Source organism: Arachis hypogaea, chromosome 20 (genome assembly GCF_003086295.3).
Source record: "Arachis hypogaea cultivar Tifrunner chromosome 20, arahy.Tifrunner.gnm2.J5K5, whole genome shotgun sequence".
Taxonomy (NCBI): Eukaryota; Viridiplantae; Streptophyta; class Magnoliopsida; order Fabales; family Fabaceae; genus Arachis; species Arachis hypogaea.
The window spans coordinates 7,084,848-7,105,122 of NC_092055.1; the positions used below are offsets into that span (position 1 = coordinate 7,084,848).

The 20,275-nt window shown below is 32.7% G+C and overlaps 4 protein-coding genes across 8 annotated transcripts; 2 read left to right on the forward strand and 2 right to left on the reverse strand.

Moving 5' to 3' along the window:
* Positions 1–1,515: 1,515 nt before the first annotated feature.
* On the forward strand, positions 1,516–4,484 carry LOC112782325 (soluble inorganic pyrophosphatase 6, chloroplastic). Its single transcript, XM_025824677.3, has 6 exons — positions 1,516–2,087; positions 2,595–2,755; positions 2,872–2,972; positions 3,058–3,239; positions 3,397–3,495; positions 4,167–4,484. The coding sequence occupies exons 1-6, from the start codon at positions 1,821–1,823 to the stop codon at positions 4,257–4,259; spliced, it is 903 nt and encodes a 300-aa protein (XP_025680462.1). The 5' UTR covers positions 1,516–1,820; the 3' UTR covers positions 4,260–4,484.
* Positions 4,485–4,851: 367 nt separating this feature from the next.
* On the forward strand, positions 4,852–5,776 carry LOC112782326 (protein DMP9-like). Its single transcript, XM_025824678.3, has one exon. The coding sequence runs from the start codon at positions 4,962–4,964 to the stop codon at positions 5,622–5,624; it is 663 nt and encodes a 220-aa protein (XP_025680463.1). The 5' UTR covers positions 4,852–4,961; the 3' UTR covers positions 5,625–5,776.
* A 201-nt stretch (positions 5,777–5,977) lies between these two features.
* LOC112782324 (probable sphingolipid transporter spinster homolog 2) lies at positions 5,978–10,477 on the reverse strand. Its single transcript, XM_025824676.3, has 16 exons — positions 10,013–10,477; positions 9,676–9,807; positions 9,383–9,484; positions 9,103–9,207; positions 8,913–8,988; positions 8,743–8,817; positions 8,543–8,645; positions 8,399–8,461; positions 8,178–8,259; positions 7,956–8,053; positions 7,716–7,792; positions 7,457–7,570; positions 7,213–7,332; positions 6,987–7,115; positions 6,669–6,747; positions 5,978–6,274 (listed from the first exon to the last, which is right to left on the reverse strand). Exons 1-16 carry the CDS (start codon positions 10,168–10,170, stop codon positions 6,135–6,137), a joined length of 1,653 nt encoding a protein of 550 aa, XP_025680461.1. The 5' UTR covers positions 10,171–10,477; the 3' UTR covers positions 5,978–6,134.
* Positions 10,478–11,289: 812 nt separating this feature from the next.
* LOC112782323 (K(+) efflux antiporter 3, chloroplastic) lies at positions 11,290–18,278 on the reverse strand. 5 transcript variants are annotated; one of them, XM_025824673.3, is made up of 19 exons: positions 17,919–18,278; positions 17,334–17,705; positions 16,755–16,856; positions 16,580–16,660; positions 16,402–16,503; positions 16,168–16,245; positions 15,563–15,631; positions 15,303–15,353; positions 14,880–14,993; positions 14,677–14,778; positions 14,442–14,576; positions 14,055–14,236; positions 13,826–13,961; positions 13,543–13,614; positions 13,360–13,461; positions 12,952–13,113; positions 12,592–12,681; positions 12,299–12,460; positions 11,290–11,789 (listed from the first exon to the last, which is right to left on the reverse strand). In XM_025824673.3, exons 1-19 carry the CDS (start codon positions 17,955–17,957, stop codon positions 11,625–11,627), a joined length of 2,316 nt encoding a protein of 771 aa, XP_025680458.1. In that variant the 5' UTR covers positions 17,958–18,278; the 3' UTR covers positions 11,290–11,624. The 5 variants fall into 5 exon arrangements, with proteins under 5 accessions (XP_025680458.1, XP_025680457.1, XP_072085601.1 ...); XM_025824672.3 differs by having other exon boundaries at positions 12,293–12,460; positions 17,919–18,251; XM_072229500.1 differs by lacking the exon at positions 16,402–16,503 and having other exon boundaries at positions 17,919–18,251.
* Positions 18,279–20,275: the final 1,997 nt, after the last annotated feature.

The following is a 20,275-nucleotide window of genomic DNA, read 5'->3' on the forward strand; positions in this document are numbered from 1 at the left end:
AGGTCAACCCTTTGGGTTGGGCCTTTTTACTTGGACCCTGGGCCTTAATCGTTGGGCCAAGATATGAACACTTACTATCCACAAGAATCATTTCTATGTAAGTCGTCTTGTTATTGTCAAATTTGGATAGAACTTTCCATAACCTTATATATTAATTTTGTTAAATAATGCTATATATATATATAATTAGATATTTACTCCAATGAAATAAAATAATTAATATAATTAACTAAATTAATTAATTGATATAATTAATTAATTATACTTGATTTGCTTTAACAAATTAAATAAAATAAATCAAAAAACACCTTAAGAACATGTCGCATCAGTTTAGTTATTAAGTGCAAAAATCTGATTTTTATATAATTGAATAGATAGATAATAAAGATATTTTCTTAAATTAGTATAATTGTGCATTATTCATTAAATATTAATGGTAATATTGTAATATAATTATAATAAAGATATTTTTTAAAATAAATATATTTAGAGAAATATAAATTGGTTATTAATAACCGGTGCCATTATTATATAATTATCATATTATTATTATTATTATTATTATTATTATTATTATTATTATTATTGGATAATGAATAAGAATTAGAATTATATCAATAATTTTAAAATTAATATAATTAAAATGACTAAAAATATTTAAAATCAATGTACGTTATTAACATCATAAGATTTGATCATTTTATGATTAGATTCAAATATGCTTATCATGATTACCACGACCGGTATCATTATCATATCATTATCATATATTATTATTATTATTATTATTATTATTATTATTATTATTATTATTAAAAGTATTTTTAATTGACAATTGATAAGTAGTTTAATAATGTATTAAATATTGATTTGATATAATTATAATGAAGATATGTTTTTAAATTAGTATAATTATGTATTATTCATTAAATATTAATTATAATGTAATTATAATAAAGATATTTTGTATAAAATAATTTAGAATAGAAAAAAATGTATTCATTTTGGAGGGAAAACGGAATCACGAGGGATCGACACCTTACATTCATTAGTTGGGGAAACCCAGTTTTAGTATATTAAGTAGATTCCTTAAGTTTGGAAGGAAAGATTTGATTCTAATTGTAATGAAAAAGTGATATGTAGCACATTTTAATTGTAAAATTATATATATATATATATATATATATATATATATATATATATATATATATATATAATAGATATAATAGATATAATAGATTAGAATTATTAAATTATAATTCAGAACTTTGGCATAAGTCTTTTTTTTTTTTGTTCGAAGATTATTTTTATCCAAATTGTTTGGCGTTGCCCACAAAAAAAGAATGTTTTTTATGCAAGAAAGAAGCACAACATATTTTTGTATTTAATTGCAAAGAAATATAACCACTGAAAAAGAATAAGCCCACATCCACCACTACCATTGTCTTTTTTTTCTGTTTTACTTGTCTTTGCTTCTTTATCTAAAAAAAAAAAGTAGCATACTAGGCTACTAGCATTGGTGATTGACTGATTGGTAATTGGTAATTACTAATTAGTCCTTCAAGTACTCATGAGATAGAAAACAATGAATGAGGTTAACAAAAAGGGTCAGATTCCAAGTTGCAGAAGTATATACCATGATCTGAATTAAGAACACTCCTAAATCAACGTGGCGTTAATCAATTTATAGTATGTTACATGAACACCCAATAAGATGCTGCCACGTCACACACCACAAACACTTGAGAACCAACACAGTACACAAACACGAGTAGCCTATCAACACACTTCACTCTCTCTCTTCTCTCTCATCATCGTCCATGGCGGCCACCAGAGCAATAGCAATAGCCAGCAACTCAACATGCTCCTTGATCGCCAAGAAGCCATTGACGCTTAACCAGAAGCACTTTGTTGTCGGTGGTCACCATCATGCTCTTTGCTTCAAGACCCTCAAGCTCTCTCATTCCACTTCTAAAAGGTTCTATACCTGCAGGGCCATCTACAACCCTGACCTTATCGTCAAGGAAGAAGGCCAACCTGAAACTCTCGATTACAGAGTCTTCTTCGTTGACAAATCTGGCAAAAAGGTTATTTTTTTTCTTCTTCTTAGATTGCTTTTTTAATTTTTATATCTATTCAATGGCCATTTGGATGATTTGTTTGGACTTTGAATAGAATTAGAAGAATGTGATCTTGGGCCTCGAAAAGTTTCTTCCTTTAGTTGGAGAAGTGGGGAACGGATAAGAACTTGTGCAGAGTTAGATTGTAGTGTCTGAGATGGTGAATGTTGGCTTCTATGATTGATTAATCTTAACGATGTTGCAAAAAAAATCATTTTTTGCTTTCTGAGTATTTGATTGTTGTTTGATAGAAGGTATAATTTTACTATCTAGTTTAGCTTTTGCTTTTAAAATTGCTGAGGGATAGTGTTCATTGTACTATATATTTTTTTCCACTTTACTATTCTACAGTCTTGAAACATAATTTTGGCTTAGCTTTTTGTAATGTGATTGGTTTTTCACTTAACAAATTGTGACAATTGAGAGACCTGTGCTTTTGTGCTGAAACTAAACAATAATATGTAAAATATGCAGGTTTCTCCCTGGCATGATATCCCATTGCAGTTAGGTGATGGTGCTTTCAACTTCATTGTTGAAATTCCAAAAGAATCTAGTGCAAAGATGGAGGTTGCCACTGATGAAGCTTTCACTCCCATAAAGCAGGATACGAAGAAGGGGAAGCTTCGATATTATCCGTGAGATATGATTCAATGTGCCTCTTTATTTGTTCTGCTTTGTCAATGTATGTAGCCATTTAAATTTGGTCCTAAATAGAGCCAATTCTGAAACATGTATTTTTGCTGCTCCTCAGCTATAATATTAATTGGAACTATGGCTTACTCCCACAAACATGGGAAGATCCATCTTTTGCAAACTCTGAAGTTGAAGGAGCATTTGGAGATAATGATCCAGGTATGTCACAATATTGTCAATAATATTATTAAGTTTAAATTGCTCAATTCCAATAGAATATTTCTCAAACTCTTGTAAATCTTAGTTGATGTCGTTGAGATCGGTGATAGCCGGAGGAAAATAGGCGAGGTTCTCAGGGTCAAACCCTTGGCTGCATTGGCCATGATTGATGAAGGGGAATTAGATTGGAAAATAGTTGCAATTTCGTTAGATGATCCAAGAGCTTCATTGGTGAATGATGTCAATGATGTTGAGAAGCATTTTCCGGTATGCTCTATCACCCAAGTTGCTGATGATATATTTCCTGACACTTTTCTTTTCCATTTTGTGTTGCATATATTACTAAGGCTGAAAATATTTGCCAGTGTGATGTTCATTTTTGGGATATGATCAACAACTTGTGTGTTACAATCTTTGTCTTCAGGGAACACTAACTGCAATCAGGGACTGGTTCAGAGACTACAAGATACCTGATGGAAAGCCTGCTAATAGATTTGGGCTTGGCAACCAGGCAGCAAATAAGGTATGATCTGAATCTCCAAACTGAATCCTTGATTCCGTTTTAGAATTTTATGACAAACTTTAGTAATTTACATGTTCTTTATAAATGATGTTGGTGGTGGTTGACAGTTGTTGTCAGTTTAGTTACTAAGTGTCTTTTTGGCTGTATTTCAATTCCTATTTCGGCTATTCCCATGATTGTGGTAAGGCTCAGACGAATAGGATGGTGTTTTAGAAGTATTAGTGATCTTCACTGTGTATGATTAGAAGGAGAATTCCTTAGGTGCTCTGAGATCAAATCATTGTTCTTACTCTGATCAATTAATTGTCAGTAAAGACTCACATATAGTTGTCTTCATGTGAAGTTGATAGTTAAAAGCTGTTAGATAACAATTTAGTCAAACATGGCAAATCATCTAACGATTTTCAACTAGCAACTTCACATGAAGACAACTGCATGTGAGTTTCCACCTTAGTTGTCTTTCACGTCAGTATTATAGGTTCATTATTATTTAAATAAATGGTGCGAAGCAAGAGCATTGATTTGCTCTTAGAGCATACAAGAAATCTTTTATTAAGAAGGCAGAAGCATGCATTTTATATAGTGCAGTGTTATTATCAATGTTATGGTCAGAATGGCCACATTTTTCTCAGTTAATTTCATTTTCACTATTTAATTTATTTACTTAACAGGATTATGCACTTAAGGTCATAAAAGAAACCAATGAATCTTGGAGTAAACTTGTGAAGAGATCCATTCCTGCAGGAGAGCTGTCACTAGTGTAAATGCCAGTTGCTAACTGCTGATGCCACTGCTTGCTTCTGATACAGTTCTATTTATGACATAGCAAACTTTTTTTTGTTGTTGAGCTCCGCGGTTATATTTGTTTTGACATCAATGTTGTATTAGTCAGGCTCCAGTTCACTATATTCTACATTTTTTGCAGTCATTCTTTGCTCTTATTTCACTCTGGTAAACTCCTTTAAGAATAAAAATACAATCTTCTACTACCCCAACTGAAGCACTCAAACGAGAATGAGTTAAATCTTTCAGCAGAATATTGATATTTATAGTTTAGGCGGATTGACAAGATATATTGATATTTCTTTAATTATTACGGTAGACATAGACAGTATAAGGTAGTTTTACATATACATCTAATTATATATCGGATAAGATTGAGCAATTATAAAATAGTTTATACTGTTAATGCATCAAATAAGTTAAGTTTTAGTACATACAAATTTAACTAATTTGCCCTGAAATTATCTGCAAAAACTTTCTTTTCTTTGAGACACTCTTTAACTTCTTCAAGGCTTCTAATGTGCATGTGCCAAAAATGAAAAATAAAAAAAAAAAAGAAAGAGAAACAACAAAACACTAACTGTAAATAACTGCCCAAAAACTTTCAAACTCAAATTGTTGTTCATAAAAACCGAGTTAACCCATTATTTGCTTCCTCTGTTCTATTTCAAGGCAACAAAAACATGGAACCAACTGAACAAAAACTCGGAATCAAAGTCTATAATGCAACCCCTCCACCACCACCACAACCACATCCTTCCGGCCTGGCTCCCCTTACTATCATACCGGATCCAGGCCGGAAGAATAAGCGTGCGATCATGGCAAAGGGTGTCCAAAAGACAATTTCCAAGACCTCATTGCTAGGGAACTTCCTACCAACAGGAACACTCCTCACTTTTGAGATGGTCCTTCCATCAATCTACAAGAATGGTCAGTGCACTCAAGTCCACACATTGATGATCCACACCCTCCTAATTCTATGTTCACTCTCATGCTTCTTCTTTCACTTCACTGACAGTTTTCATGGCCCTGATGGAACCGTTTACTACGGTTTCATCACCCCTAAAGGGTTGTCAGTGTTCAAACCAGGGATTCCAGTGGAAGTTCCAAAGGATGATAAGTACAGAGTTTCCTTCACTGACTTTGTTCACGCGTTCATGTCAGTGTTGGTGTTCGTGGCAATTGCTTTCTCTGATCATAGGCTTACTAATTGTCTATTCCCGGGGCACAAGGATGACATGGATCAAGCCATGGAGAGTTTTCCATTGATGGTGGGAGTAGTTTGCAGTGGTTTGTTTCTTGTGTTTCCTAATTCCAGACGTGGAATTGGATGCATGTCTGCATGATATTAACATGTAAGCTTGTTGGTTTGTTAATAATTTGTTTGTGATTTGGTGTAGTTATTTCTTTTCTGTATATGTAACTTTCTTGTACATTCATTTTATTTTTATTTCATAAATAAATCTCTTATATATATAGATTGAAACATTACTTGAAATTTGTTGATTTCCATGTCTATACAATATATGAAAAGTGTCTAGCAAAAGGCCTAGCTGCATGCAATTTTATTTTTCGAATAAAATAAGAGTTTATTTTTTATGCAATGATAGTGTAAAGAGTTTTACACTACCATTTAGATTTATGCATTTATATTTTTTTAAGTAGTGCATTTAAAAATTAGTTACTTTTGCGAATCTGATAATAAACAATAAGTTGTTTATACAAAATTATTTTACATTGAGAGTACGATAAATTTACAATTCAAAGGGAGGCTATTGGCCTATTTGGCATTTACACTATATTGCTAAATTAAAGTTGTGCATGGAGAGGCATGAGAAATAATAAAGAAAAAAAAATCATGGCTCTTGGGATTGAGTAGAGGTTGATATTTCTCCAGCATTCACTTGAAGCAATGGCATGGTGCTTGATCCTTCCACATTTGATTCTTGTTGCTCATCATCTTCATTGAATCTATCCACACTATGCAGAAATATTCCTGATAATAATATTACATCAACCACAAAAGATGCCCTTCAGAATCCATACAGACATTTATTATTTATATATTAGATATAAGATAATGATTATTGTATAAATCCAAATGTTTATGTCTTCAGGATAAGCTAATTTTCATGTGGCCAAGGCCAAGTAATATCAATGACAGATAAAATAAAGATTTCCTAACCAATTTTTTTCCCCTTTTATTTTAAGTTGGGATTGGACATGATTTATGAAGTGGTCAATGTTCATGTGTACATATAACATAGATACCAATTTTTACTGTTAATTTGTCAAATATCTATGCTTTTATAAGAAACAATTATATCTCAAAAGAAACACTAGAGAATTCTTCTTTGGTAGTAAGTCAACAACTTCTTAAGATTATTTACCTATAAACCATATACCAGCTGCTGGAAAAAGTATAGATGTAAGAATCAATGCAGTTGTTCTCCAGTTGTTAATACAATCCTGCATCACCAACGTGTGTTAAGTGTTAACAATCATCACCAACAAAGACAACCTGACAAGGGATTAGTCACTGTATTCGACCGTAAATACCCCAGTCAAGGACAAAAAAGTCATCAGCAGAAAACATAGCCAACACACTAGTTCCCTTGAAGTTATGTAACTCACCAAGACCTTTTCTTTTTTACAAGAAAATTGCCAAAAAAGCTCTAAAATAGAGTGAATTAATACAGATGACTGACCTGGAGAACTCCAACAAGAGGTGAGGAAGGTACATCTCCAAAGATGTGAATAGCAACTGTGGATATAGCCATTGATAATGGCCTCAAACTCGGTTTAACGCAATGGAGCGATACATAATTCACAGGACCCTGAATACAGAGTTGCAAATAAAAGGGATAATGATTTTTAATCTAACCACCAATTGTATAGAGATCTTCCTGAAAGATAACTATACAAGAGAAGTACCTGAGTAGCAAAAACAAGTAGTTCACCAATAGCGAAAAGCACAAGGAAGCCGTACATGCTTCTGAATAAGAAAGCACCAAAGCAAAATGCTGCACCAATAAATGTTGTGATTGAGAGAAGCTGCAAGAGAGTTTAGAGAGCTCAGTATGACAAAGCAATGAAGTGTAAACTCTAAAGAAGGTGAAAGTAGGTGAAGTATTTATTAAAGTAGTGCCAGACCCCATCTCTGAATTTGATTACCAACCTTAAATGCATTTGGCAATGTGTTACTCATGAAATCCAGAACCAAGCCTCCAGCTATTGTGCCAAGTATTCCACATACAATTGTAATTCCACCAAATATCAAATCAGCATCAGTCTGCACAAGTAAACAGACTTTAGTGTTATGGCAATGACTGCATACTATGATTTTCATGTATAGTATCTTAAATTACCTGACATATATCTTATTTTATGCAACGAAGAATTGTGTAAGAGACAAGGAACAATGCTACAAATCTCACCATGTGATAGATATTATAGCCGGCTTTCGGACCCCAATATGAGTATGCACCTAGGACAAAGTTGTATGCTATGTACCCTAGAAACAGAAAAACAAGTAAACGGAACTGAGACATGGTAAAAGAATAAGACTTCGAAAACATGAATATGACATGGAAGCTTCTGGCAAATTTACCAGCAAAACAAGTCAAATCTTATGTAAGCAGTTGAAGCATAGAGGATATCAATGGAGGAAGAGGTACCTAAAACATTGACAACATAAACCTTATCACCCAAAAGCTCTTTCATATCATTAAAAAATCGCGAGAACTGGTCGTACATTTTGGCTGCTGAATTCGACCTAAAATAAGGCAAGAATGAATAGAACTTTAAATGCATCATCCACTAAAAGATGATCAGACAGTAAGAGATATAATAAACCATTAATGGAAAGTATAGTCACTTTAGAAGTTAAGTGTTCTCACTTGGAATGATCAACTGAGTTTTTATCACTGAACTCAGCCTTTAAGGACAATGATTCATCTTTTCCATTGGAAGTATCCATAACTTTGCAACCAATGAAAACAGGAATCTAAGTTACATTAGCAATGAACTAAAATAACATAGGGCAAATATTAATTTGAAAAGAAAGAAAAAAAAAAAGGTTGAGATATTGTGTTAAGATAATGCATAATTCTTGGTGTACCTGAAACTTCTGACAGAGGTGTTCCGGGAACAAGTACCTTTTCTGAATCAGCAGGAACAAGACCTGTATAGACAAAGTAGTCTAGACATCTAAAAAAACAAAAACAGTTTTTGCATGAAATCAATACAAGTGTCGAGTGTTCACCTTTCAACTGTAAAGGCTTCATAACAAACCCAGCAATAGCAAATGGAAGCATCAATACAGATTCTATCCAGAAAGCAGAACGCCAACCAATATAACTTCCAACCTGTTACAACCACAACCAAAGGAAGATTAAAATCAATGAAGGGAGGTGTTAGTTCTAGTATTTAATGGTTTTATGAACAACACCAGATAAAACTCACCAAACCTCCATAAACATAGCCAATTGCATATCCAGTTGGTATACACATGTAAAAGATTGCGAGCCATGCTGTTTTCTGACACATTCAGCATTGAGAAGAAAAAAATAAAATAAAATAAAATTCAAATTCGAAAGTCGGAAATGCATTCAACAGAAAAGTTAAATGAAAACCTGAGAAACTGGAGCATTGTCGTCGATGAAAGGTGCTGCAAGACTTATAAATGAAGCCTCTCCAACACCAACCAACCTATAGAGAATAACAAACAAATGAAGGAGAGTAAAAAAATTCTCATCTTCTGTACTATTATTTAACTACTCAACATGAAAAGAAGGTGAAAAAACAAGGGATTAGACCACTTACATGCGAGAGACTGAAATAGACCAGAAATTAAAAGAAAAACCACAACATAAGGTTGCAACAGTCCAAACTGATAATCCAACTCCTATAAGTCTAAATGGATTTACACTGCAAAATAGTAGAATGGTCTGAGGATTAATATATAAGTTAAGGATCAATAACAGATCATAACATGAGAACTTCATTTTTGATGTACGAAAATATCAAATGCATTGATAAACTAATTTTTCCTCATCTAAAACTATGAAATTTCTAGCCCCAGAAGATTTTCTTCAAGCCTTACCTCTTTGCTAGGGAAGCAAATATTGGAGAAGCCACAAGAAGTCCAACCATAAAAGCGGATGATAAAACTCCATCCTCAAAATTGTTCAAGTTAAAATCCCCTCTACATACACAAAAGTATTTTGTCAATAACTACTAAATTGCTAAAAATTTTATGTTCTACATGTCAAAATACAAATGTAAGGAAAGTTCACATCCCCTACCAAAACTATAAAATTAGAATACTTCACAACTAAAAATCACATTGTATTGAAAAATAAATGCCCAGAGAGGAAATAGTAAAGTATATATTACTGTATTCCTGTGCCAGAAGTGCAGGTACCTCCTTCAGTGCAAGTTCCCCTGCTTCCATTGACACCATTGCTTGCTATTGCTCCACGGTCCACATAGTTTAACAAATTAATCACACAAAATAGAGCCAGCAGCCTAAAAAAAACAGAAAACGAATCAAGAAATAAACTTGTTCTAATTCTAACTAATGATCAAAATGACCCAGAATCAATTATAAGACAGAAATTTCATAAAGACAGAAAAATTACTCCCTTTACTTACTCCAACTTTTAACAACACACGGATCACAGAACAAAAATCCGAAACAGGGGAAAGAAAGAAGAGGAAGGTACATTATTACCTCTTGGGCGTGAACCATGAGGTTGTGGGGATCATGGTTGAGGTTGTTGACATTTGTGTCTCCAAAGAAGAAGGCTTTGACTTTGTGTTGTTGGTCTCTACAGACTGAGATGAAGTCTGTGATTTTATTTCAGGGTCATGAATTTCATTTTGTGCCATTCAAGTAATACGCTTTGAACTGTTGACACCAACCCCCTTAAACCAAAGCTGAAATTTGTTGGTTTGTTGAATGGTAGTTAGTTATGTTCACTGAGTTTTGGAGTTGAATGTTTTGTTTTTCACTCATCTTATGTTTTTCACTCATCTTACTGTGTCAGCTTTTTCTCTCTCCTACTCTTACTTTTCACCAAACAGTGAAATGATTCTTCTTCCTTTTTCTGAAAAAATAAATAACAATAATACAAAGTTTTTTTCTTTAGGAGTTTGCTTTTAATTATAGACGAAGCACATAGGAAATCATCTTTTCCTGGTCTGCTTTTTTTTTTTTCGGTGGTATATACACTGATATTTTGTTTAGTGATACAAATTGAGCAATTGGGAAATTGTAATAAACTAATAACCAGATAAATTGTCAAAGTTTTTTTTTTGGTTTGTTGTCCAGTGGAAATGGATTCTCTCCAGTTTTTTTAACGCTTGAGAGAATAAAGTATAATCTCTCACCTTTAATTCTACAAGTAGGACAAAAATTAAAGATGAGAGAGAGAGCAATGAAAGGTGAGATTAAACATTAGATACCATCCAGTTTTTTTTTTTTCACTGGAGATGATCCACTCCCTGTTTCTCATTAGTATGGAGTAATTTTTTTTCCAATTGATATTAAACAAATCGAACCATTAGATTTGTCACTGGAGGGAGACAAATTTAGACAATTCGATTTTGATCTTTTAATTTTTTTTTATTTTGTAAAAAGTAAATTAGAGGATCCAATTTCAATTTAAAATTTTCGAAAAACCTAAACCGAATATTCCAATTTCTGCTAAGGACCAATTACCCAGTGAAAAATCAGTGCCTCCTATTTCAGAATTTCACAATGGGGTAAAGCACCTCTAGTCACCATGTTGAGGTGATGATGCACCCCAAGCACCATCATCCTAAATAAAATTTTTGGTTGTTTTCCCTTGACTTTCTTTACTTTTTAACTCTACTACACTTCAGGGAGTAACCTGTGTTTATTAAGTACTTAAAATAAATAATGATACACATCTAAGTTTTTTTATTAACCAAGTCCAACCAAATTAGTCTAAAAATATGTTAGTTAAGAGGGTTATAATACCTAAATTGAGCAACTATAAGTAGTGAAATCTTCATATAATAGATTTGTTTGTGATTACAGAAATAAGAAATCAAATCCATTAGTCTACCGTTGAATCTTCGCGTAATAGATAAGTTCAAATATTCTATTACAACAAAAAACTGTAAATAATTGAATTCTTCCTATATACACATAAATGGTTAGCATCTGCAGTATGAAAATCTATCAGTAACTGTAGGGTTAGTAAAATTAACGTTAAGAACCTAGAATGGTTAATTAGGGGCAGTATGGCAATGGATCGATAGGTCCATCAGATTCTGCTATCCGATGGCATCTCGAGATCCAAATAATCGGTGAGCTTTCATCTGCGCCTTCTTTCAGTTTGATCGAGTTCATCGTCTTGTTCTACAACTGGCTGTTCCGCAACTGGCTGAATTCTAGGGAGGGAAACTTGATGCGGCTGGTCCAATTCTGATGAAGTAGTTGGCATAGGTGCATGTCCCTCAATTGAGTCACCAATTCTCACCTTGCAATAGGAACATATCAGTTTCTTGAACTAGTATTGCAATAACAGACATTGAAATTATAAGGAACAAATTTAGAAGAACAAAAACAATGCAGGATACAGATAAATTCTTTGTTAAAAGCTATTTTACTACACACAATTGCCGTTACGTGTGCTTATTAAAACTCATTTTTAGTTTGAGTTACCAAACATAAGCATTGCAGCATTTAGAAAACTATATTTCAAAAGTCAGTTTTGATAAGCTACTTTTGAAAAGTAAAAGTTTTATCAAACCAGCCCAAAAGGCTATACAACCAAGGACAAATAATTGACTGACCTTGCCGCCAACATAGCAGAATAATCTTAGCTAATACTCACCAATATGGAAGAAGGAACTTACTATACTATATGCTGGTATATACCAAATCAAATTTGTTCTGATTGTAAAATTAGATACATAAGAATTAACTGCTCTCATATCCTTATTCAGGTTTCAGATCAGATAAATAAATATTTTGAACTACCTCTACCTGCAGTTGTTTCATCATATTTAATTCATCGCATTTGGCGAAGCTGGCTGCTTCTTGAGCCTGTAGTTCCATGGAATCTCTAATGAGCTGACTCAAAAATGCTAGGTCATCCGACATCACTCCGAAACCTTTCAGAAGCTTAGAACCCAGCTGTAAGCTAATCTGAGTGATTGTTAAAAAAAGAAAACAAAACAAAAGACTTAGATGTAGTTTCTGCATAACTATTGAGCAATGGCAGTTGCAAGCTCCATCCAGTAGGACAAAATGACAAGCAAGAAAAAGCGAATCAATACCTCTGCATTTTCCAAAACGGCATCTGTTGCACCTGCTTTCTTCAGATCTAAAAGATGCTCAAGATCTTTAGCTCTGGCATAGATTGGGATCTGCGGATTTTCATCATAAAGTAAGCAATCCAGATAGGATAAAGCAAACTAAGGGAACAAGAAAAGGCAAATCAAATAGTTAAGAACTTTATCAGCCAACCTCCCTATTATTGGACCTAACAATATATACCCTAAGTTGAAGGTAAAATGAAATTCTTGGTTCTTCCTAAGATAGATAAATGGATCGGTTTAGAAACAAAAAATATATTTAGTTATCATATGTCAAATTGGTAAGCATGAAAGTGTAAAGGGAGGGAAAATGAATATTACTGCAGGGTAAGTAAACCGTAGCCTCTGAACAGCTTCCGCTGTCTTTTCCTTGCCGGTGAACATAACCATAATAGCTTTTGGAGAAGAGATACCGGCCGACTGAAGAACAGCAGGATGTGATCCATCCCCATAGTGAATTGGAAAGCCGGCTTTTTTAGCAGCCTGCCCAGCAATTTAACAGTAAAAGTACATGTTAAAATGAAGTGGATAAAACATTGAGATATGAAGAGAAATATGTTTGACTTCAAATTAACACTTATTCTGCTGCCATCTCATGCTACACACAATTACATAGAGAGCATGCGTTCAGCGTTCTACTCATGAAGTTCAAGAACTCTTCAGAAAAGAATAAGTCGTATGCATATTACTAGTAGGTAACAACTAAGCAGAAAGCTTAAGTACACTGACATTTACTAGTGCGGGGTCAAGATCAAAAGCCACATAAGGCCATCCTGCAGCATCACTGTCTCCTCCTGAAGCCAACGGATTGGAAAGGAAATTTGCAAGGACCTCCATACCAAAAGCATATGTTTAAAATTTAGAACATAGTACATATAAATGGCAGGTCTTTGAATGTATTAATGGATGTACCTGGCCCATTTGTCCAAATCCAACTATAACAACAGGTTCAGTGACACCAAAGTTGACCATCTCTGAAGCTTTCTGCAAATAGCTTACTACTCAGCCTATGTAAATTTGCAGTCAAAATGATAGCATATAATATATAGTTTGTAGGGAGCTGTGCTCCTTTTATAATCTGCAACATTTTCTCAAGTTAAAACAAAGTAAACAAAAATGGAAAATATTTTCACACAAAATACACACACTTGCATTAAGTAACTCTGCACAGTAAATCTTACGAAAAAAGACATACAAACTCCACATCGAATTTTCCATCAATAAAATCAGCAGCTCTTCTTCCAGCTTCATTAAGAAATGGGGTTAATGCCATTGACAATACAACAACAATTATGAGCAACTTGTTGAGCTCAAGTGGAAGCACCCCAAGCCTGCTTGCAAGAAGGCACAGGTGGCATAGTTAAAGGCAAACCCGAAATTCTTATTCAAATAACATCCATGTAATTGGTTAAATGATCACTTGCCTATTTGCTAAGGAGAAAACAACGAATCCAAACTCGCCTCCTTGGGATAGAAGCAATCCTATTCTCACACTCTCTTGCAAACTAAGCCCAACACAAGGACCGATTGCTGTTATGATCAATGTCTTGATAGAAATCAATCCTGCCAAGAGTGCAAGTACATGTGGCCACTCTCGCATAAGAAGCTGCAATGAAGAAAAACTTAAATATCAACAGTTGAACCAACTTCCATGTGCAATTTCTTGTGGTAAGGTGTAAGTTGTAACTATTTTGCAAATTCATGCAAAAGCAAGCATGTATGTTTCTTTGAAGAATGTCCAGCTAAACAAATAATGCTTGCTTAAATAATGAAGTAACCTCATTCACATGTATATAAAAAATCACAGCTACCTGCATGTCAATGGAAGTCCCTGTAGTTAGGAAAAATAATCCAATAAGCAAGCCTCTAAATGGTCTTATGTCAGCTTCAATCTGGGTCCTGAAATTTGTCTCTGCTAAAAGTGCCCCAGCTAAAAATGCCCCAAGCTGCAATGAGACATTACAAACAAGTTTTGTAGATATTTATTTCGATGATTTCTCCAATACATAACCCAAAATTAAAACTGTGTATTGGGAAAATAGCAACCGTATCACTAAAACCCAAATGCTGCGTGACAAGTGAAGTTCCAGCAACAGTCAGCAAGCAAAGTGCAACGAAGGCCTCTGAGCTCCTTGCATCTGCAACAACCTGAATTTGACCAACAATTTACTTCCTAGAATATATTAACACAGGATTGCATATTCCCCTCCAATTCTTGCATAGAATAGCTGCAAATATAGTAGTCAGACCTCAAATACTCTTCTAAGAATGTATTTTCCCCCAAAAGATAGCAGACCCAATCCACCTAATGCCTTTAAACTTTCTTGAGCAAGCATTGGCCAAATGCTTTCCTTAGCCAGATTCTAGAAAAAGAAATTGGAAAGCTCTGGTCAACAATAATTGTAATAGTCAGATGGCAATTTTTCAATCATAAATTTTGGTCCTGAAAATATAACAATTTTAGCATTTAAATGTAGAAAGAAAAAATAACATAATTGGGATACCACCATAAAATGGAACACACACACATGAACACAAAGAGCCACTCTAAAATGTTAAAACCTAAAACTTCCATTCTGCGAAGGTGATGAATCAAACTTCAAAAAAAGAAAGGGAGTTCCACCCACACCCAGTTAGATATATTATATATTATCTATATTTTCCATCTTTACCTGGCTCTCTAGTATTGGAAGAATGACTAGAAGAGGGACAACAGCTATGTCCTGCATGTATAAAAAAGATGAGTCAATATTAATTACATTACAGATGCCATATACTGACATCATGCTTCTCAAGCCAATTTATTGAGGTATATCAGCAAAGCACAGAAAGTACGACATAAAGTGGTTTCCAAAACCTATTTCTTTCTTGTAATAAAAAATTGCATATAGAACAAAGATAGTATAAACAAGCAAGAGTGCAAGACAAATACCTGCAGTAAAAGTATTCCCAGAGTTGCTGAACCAAATCTTGTAGGTAGCTCACCCTTCTCTGCAAGAAGCTACATATATGTGCTTGATAATTAACATTGGATATATCAAATGTCACAATTATTTGCACATATCAAGCTATAAAGTCACCAAAGCACACTTATAATTTTCTCCATGATTTCATTCAATGAGCATGGTACCCGACAAAGAGATTACATACTATAATGAAAAATATAAATGATGTGGTAAGGAAGAGATAGAGGAGTAAATCGACACAATGCTTAACTACTGTCTACTAAGTTTATATTATATTCAAAAGAATCGATGAGATCCAAAAATGGACTGCAAAGAAGCCAACAAGGTACATGTCTCTCTATTGGTCACAGAGTTTTCTTTTTAATCTATATTTTTAAAATAAAGATATTTATGAATTACTGGACTTTCAAAAATCACAACTATAGGAAGAAAAAGGATGTTTTCAATCGTTCATAACTCAGATAAATATGTCAAACATAAATACAAATACTATATCATTAACATGTGTTCTGTACAATGGTAACGAAATAAAGTTTTCATGTTTTTGATGGACAATCAAAGTCATAGATACCTGTAGAACAAATGCAGAAGATGACAGAGAGAGAGCAGCAGCAATTACCACAGCTTCATCAATACTTCTAATATTCACCTACAATTATCAATACATAATCATAAAGATAAAGTGTTAAGTATTAACCCCTATCATTTGAATATATGCAAGACCTGTTTCAAGAAGGATCACTATATAAAATAAAATTAGACGGTTTAAATATGAAACATATGCAATTTTAACACAAAATCTCACCAGATCTGGCCTTGAATGGAAAAGGAATTCCAAAATTTTTGTTCCAATAGCCCCATTTGGTGGGAGTTCAAAAGCAGCAAATGCTAAAGTAGATAATACAACCTTAAAAAATATTTCGTTAATAGTTAAAGTGGCAAAAGAAAATTTTTTTAGCATGATCATTTCCCAAGCTTCTAACCTGAGTAAATCCCATACCGAAGGCATATTTTGCAAGAGCTTTCAGACGTGCAAGTGAAAGCTCTAAACCCATCTCAAACAACTGAAAAGTAACAAACATTATTTGAGAGTAATTTATTCAAATGTTTGTGAGGAATTTTAGATTGAAATTGTAATCATGATTCAATATAGATTACCAAGAAAAGGATCCCCCATTCGGACAAAACTTTAACATCTGTAAGGTTTCTGATTAAACCAAACTGGCTAAGTACAACTCCAGCCAAGAAGAAACCAAGTATCTGAAAACAACAATCATTTTAAGAACTTATATAGCTAAAGTGAGCTTTATATTAAGTAAATTTGGTACTATTATTTATGTGCGTTTATTATTTATATCAATGGAGGTCTGGCTATTTTGGCATCCATTATTAGAAACCAAATTGGGAATAAAATTAAGTGTAGTTCCTCAGTTCTCTATGTGGGTGACCATCTAATACATGTTTATAAATATGAAATAACTTTATATATTTATTTTTCTCATTCAAGTAAATGCAAAGTAAGGTCTGCATTGCGAACATAAACTTCAATTGACTCCAAGTTTATACGTTCAACAATACGTAGAAGCCCAGTCTCAAATTCAATATATATGATTGACTATAAGCCGCCTCTGTTGATAGAGATTATGATAACAGAAAATTGTGGTCATAACCATGTCTATGGCATGAACAGCCTAATGAAAACTATGAGAATAAAACCAAACAACGAGAAATTCTTACAGGACTGGCTTTAATTGACTTGAATGTGGGAACAATTAAGACAGTTACAGCCAAGAAAGTAAGAGTATCCAATCCTAAATCATGGATGACTTCAACAGCACCAGCAACATCATAAGTTGCACTTGTTTGCAACCGCTCGAACCGTAATGGCGTGTACTTAGAAAGATAGAATCCTTTCCAACTATAAAATGATGGAACATTGAGAAGTTTGCTTTGACATAAATTCTCAGACACAGAGGTGCTCCTATAACTAACTCCAAGTGAAAGCAGCGACACTTGCTTTTTATCTGAACAAACCTTGAAAATAGAACTTCTACTGAATGATGAAATAGCATAACATTTAGGACTGTTATCTTTGATTAAGTCATATCCCTGCAAGGAAATTTGTCATTCAAATTTCTGAACATAGATAACAAAGCATAATGCAACACAATTGCAATCTGAATATGCATCAGATTTCATTTATCAATGTCTTCAAAGCTTTTATGCGCCTTCGTATTCTTCAATGGACATGACACGATGATGTACAAAAATAATTGCAAACAAGGACAAACGAAATAGAGAAAAATCACAGAAGAATGTTACCTTAAGCTTAAAACTTTGACCAGCTAGTGACTCCAACATAGTGGTAGGTCTCAGGAAGCAAAAGTGCTCATTTTCACGTATATCGAACTTGAATTGAGTCCCTATCTCAAAAAGGGGCAACAGAAATCGCAGAAGGAGTCCCAAAAGTGAGGATGATGATGACGATAGAGGTGCACAGTGCACACGTAAATGAGTGAAAGGTGCAAACTTTGCAGAGAAACGAAAGCGGTCTTAGAATGAATTTTAGGTGAAAGGAAATCTGAGACAACTGAATGGAAAGATTTGGCGCAAAACGAAATTTGCGTTTGACGTATTGTTGGCGAACAATAGTGGGATTTTTTGGATTTCAGAATGCTATGTAATGTTGACGTGGCGATTGAATATTATGAGCACGTGATTTTTGTTTGGGGATGCTCCTATAAAGACGCATAAAACGTCATTTTTTTAAAGATATTTTTTAACAATTAAAATTTAACACATATAAATATATAATTACTTAAATTATATTATTTTTATCAAAATTAGGTCAGACAAATTAATTTGACAAAAAAATAGTGAATCAAATTTTAAATCCGTCTAAATTAATATTATCTTTTATAAAAAATGACTACAATACCTCTATTTAGTCTATTATATAAAATGACTAAAATACTCTTATTATATATATTAATTTTGAGAATCCTAAATTCTAGCCCTTTTCTTCTCGTTATAGGATTAGAATTTAAAGTTTTCAAAATTGATATATATATATATATATATATATATATATATATATATATATATAATAGGGATATTTTAGTTGTATTTTATAATAGAGATATTGTAGTAATTTTTTATAAAAAATATTAATTTATTAATTTTTTTGTTAAACTGATTTGTCCGGTCTAATTTTAATAAAAATAATCGGGATATTTTAGTTGTATTTTATAATAGAGATATTATAGTAATTTTTTATAAAAAATATTAATTTATTAATTTTTTTTGTTAAACTGATTTGTCCGGTCTAATTTTAATAAAAATAATACAATTTAATTGATTATATGTATTAAATTTTAATTTTTAAAAAATATCTTTAAAAAAAATATTTTTAACATCTTTATCTAAGTAGCTCTCTTTTTATTTTTCTCAAATTTGGAAAAGAGAGATATTTGTTTTGACGAGGGAAAAGAATCCAAGTCAATTGGGATTGGTTGAGAAAATAAATAAATACAGACTTATCCAGTTATCTGTCAAAATTAAATTTCTTATTTGATAAGAAATAAATAACAAAGTGTACTTATCAATGAGTTATAACTCAAATGACATAATTTTTGGGACCTCAACTAAAAAGTTGCCAATTAACAACTTCACATAAAAATAACTCTATAATACTAAAATGTGAAATGAAAGTGTTTACAGAGATATAGATTATGGAACAATATAGGTTAAAACTTTTGGTTGAAAATGACATTAAATCCGAAAATGTCCCCACTGCCAAAAAAAAATCCAATAATAAGATTCCTCCACAAATTCATCCAAAAGATTTTGTGCAAATTGTGTACCAAAAATATGAAAGACTTGTCAATTTTCTTCCCTTCTTTTTTCATTATCACACAAGCAATCACAGAATATTTCACAATAGTCACGAGAATTTAATTTTTTTTATGCACGGTGTAAAACTCACTATTAAATAAATGTGTACAATTTTACACGGTTATAGCATTGAAAATAAACTCTAATAAAAACAAATCTGATATCAACTTATTCATGAAGATTATTCTCTCAACAAAAATTGTTTATTAACTCAACCTCAAACTACTTAGTTAAACAAATGAGCCCCATGCAAAGTCTATTCTTTGAGGTTTATTATTGGTTCATTGAGGCTTATCACGCAAAACTCAATTAATATACATAGATCAAATTCATCTAAAGTAGATTAAAGAAGCCAGTTGGATAACAAAATTTTAATCACTTTTGAATTAGGCCTCAAATTCAACCTCTAAATATATCTAATCATTCTTTTACATATATAAAAGAATATATGGTGAATTTGATTTTATTGTTATCATTTGTAACAATTGGTTAAAAAAGAATGACAGAATCTTTAAAATAAAAAAAAAAATAGGTGTTGCAAAAGTAATCAATAGGTCAATTAGGAATTACAAAAGAATATGATTAGAAATTAGTTTATCTTATCTCACTCATGTTCCACCTTGTTGTGTTGTGCTTTTGTTTCAAAAAAAAAATAAAGAGAAGTGCTAGGGGCAGCACTTTTGTTAAATTCTGGCCAGCACTTAACCATCAAAAGGAAATTGAATGATTCTACACCATTAGATGCAATCTCACACCATTAAAAACATCATTAATAATTAATTGAT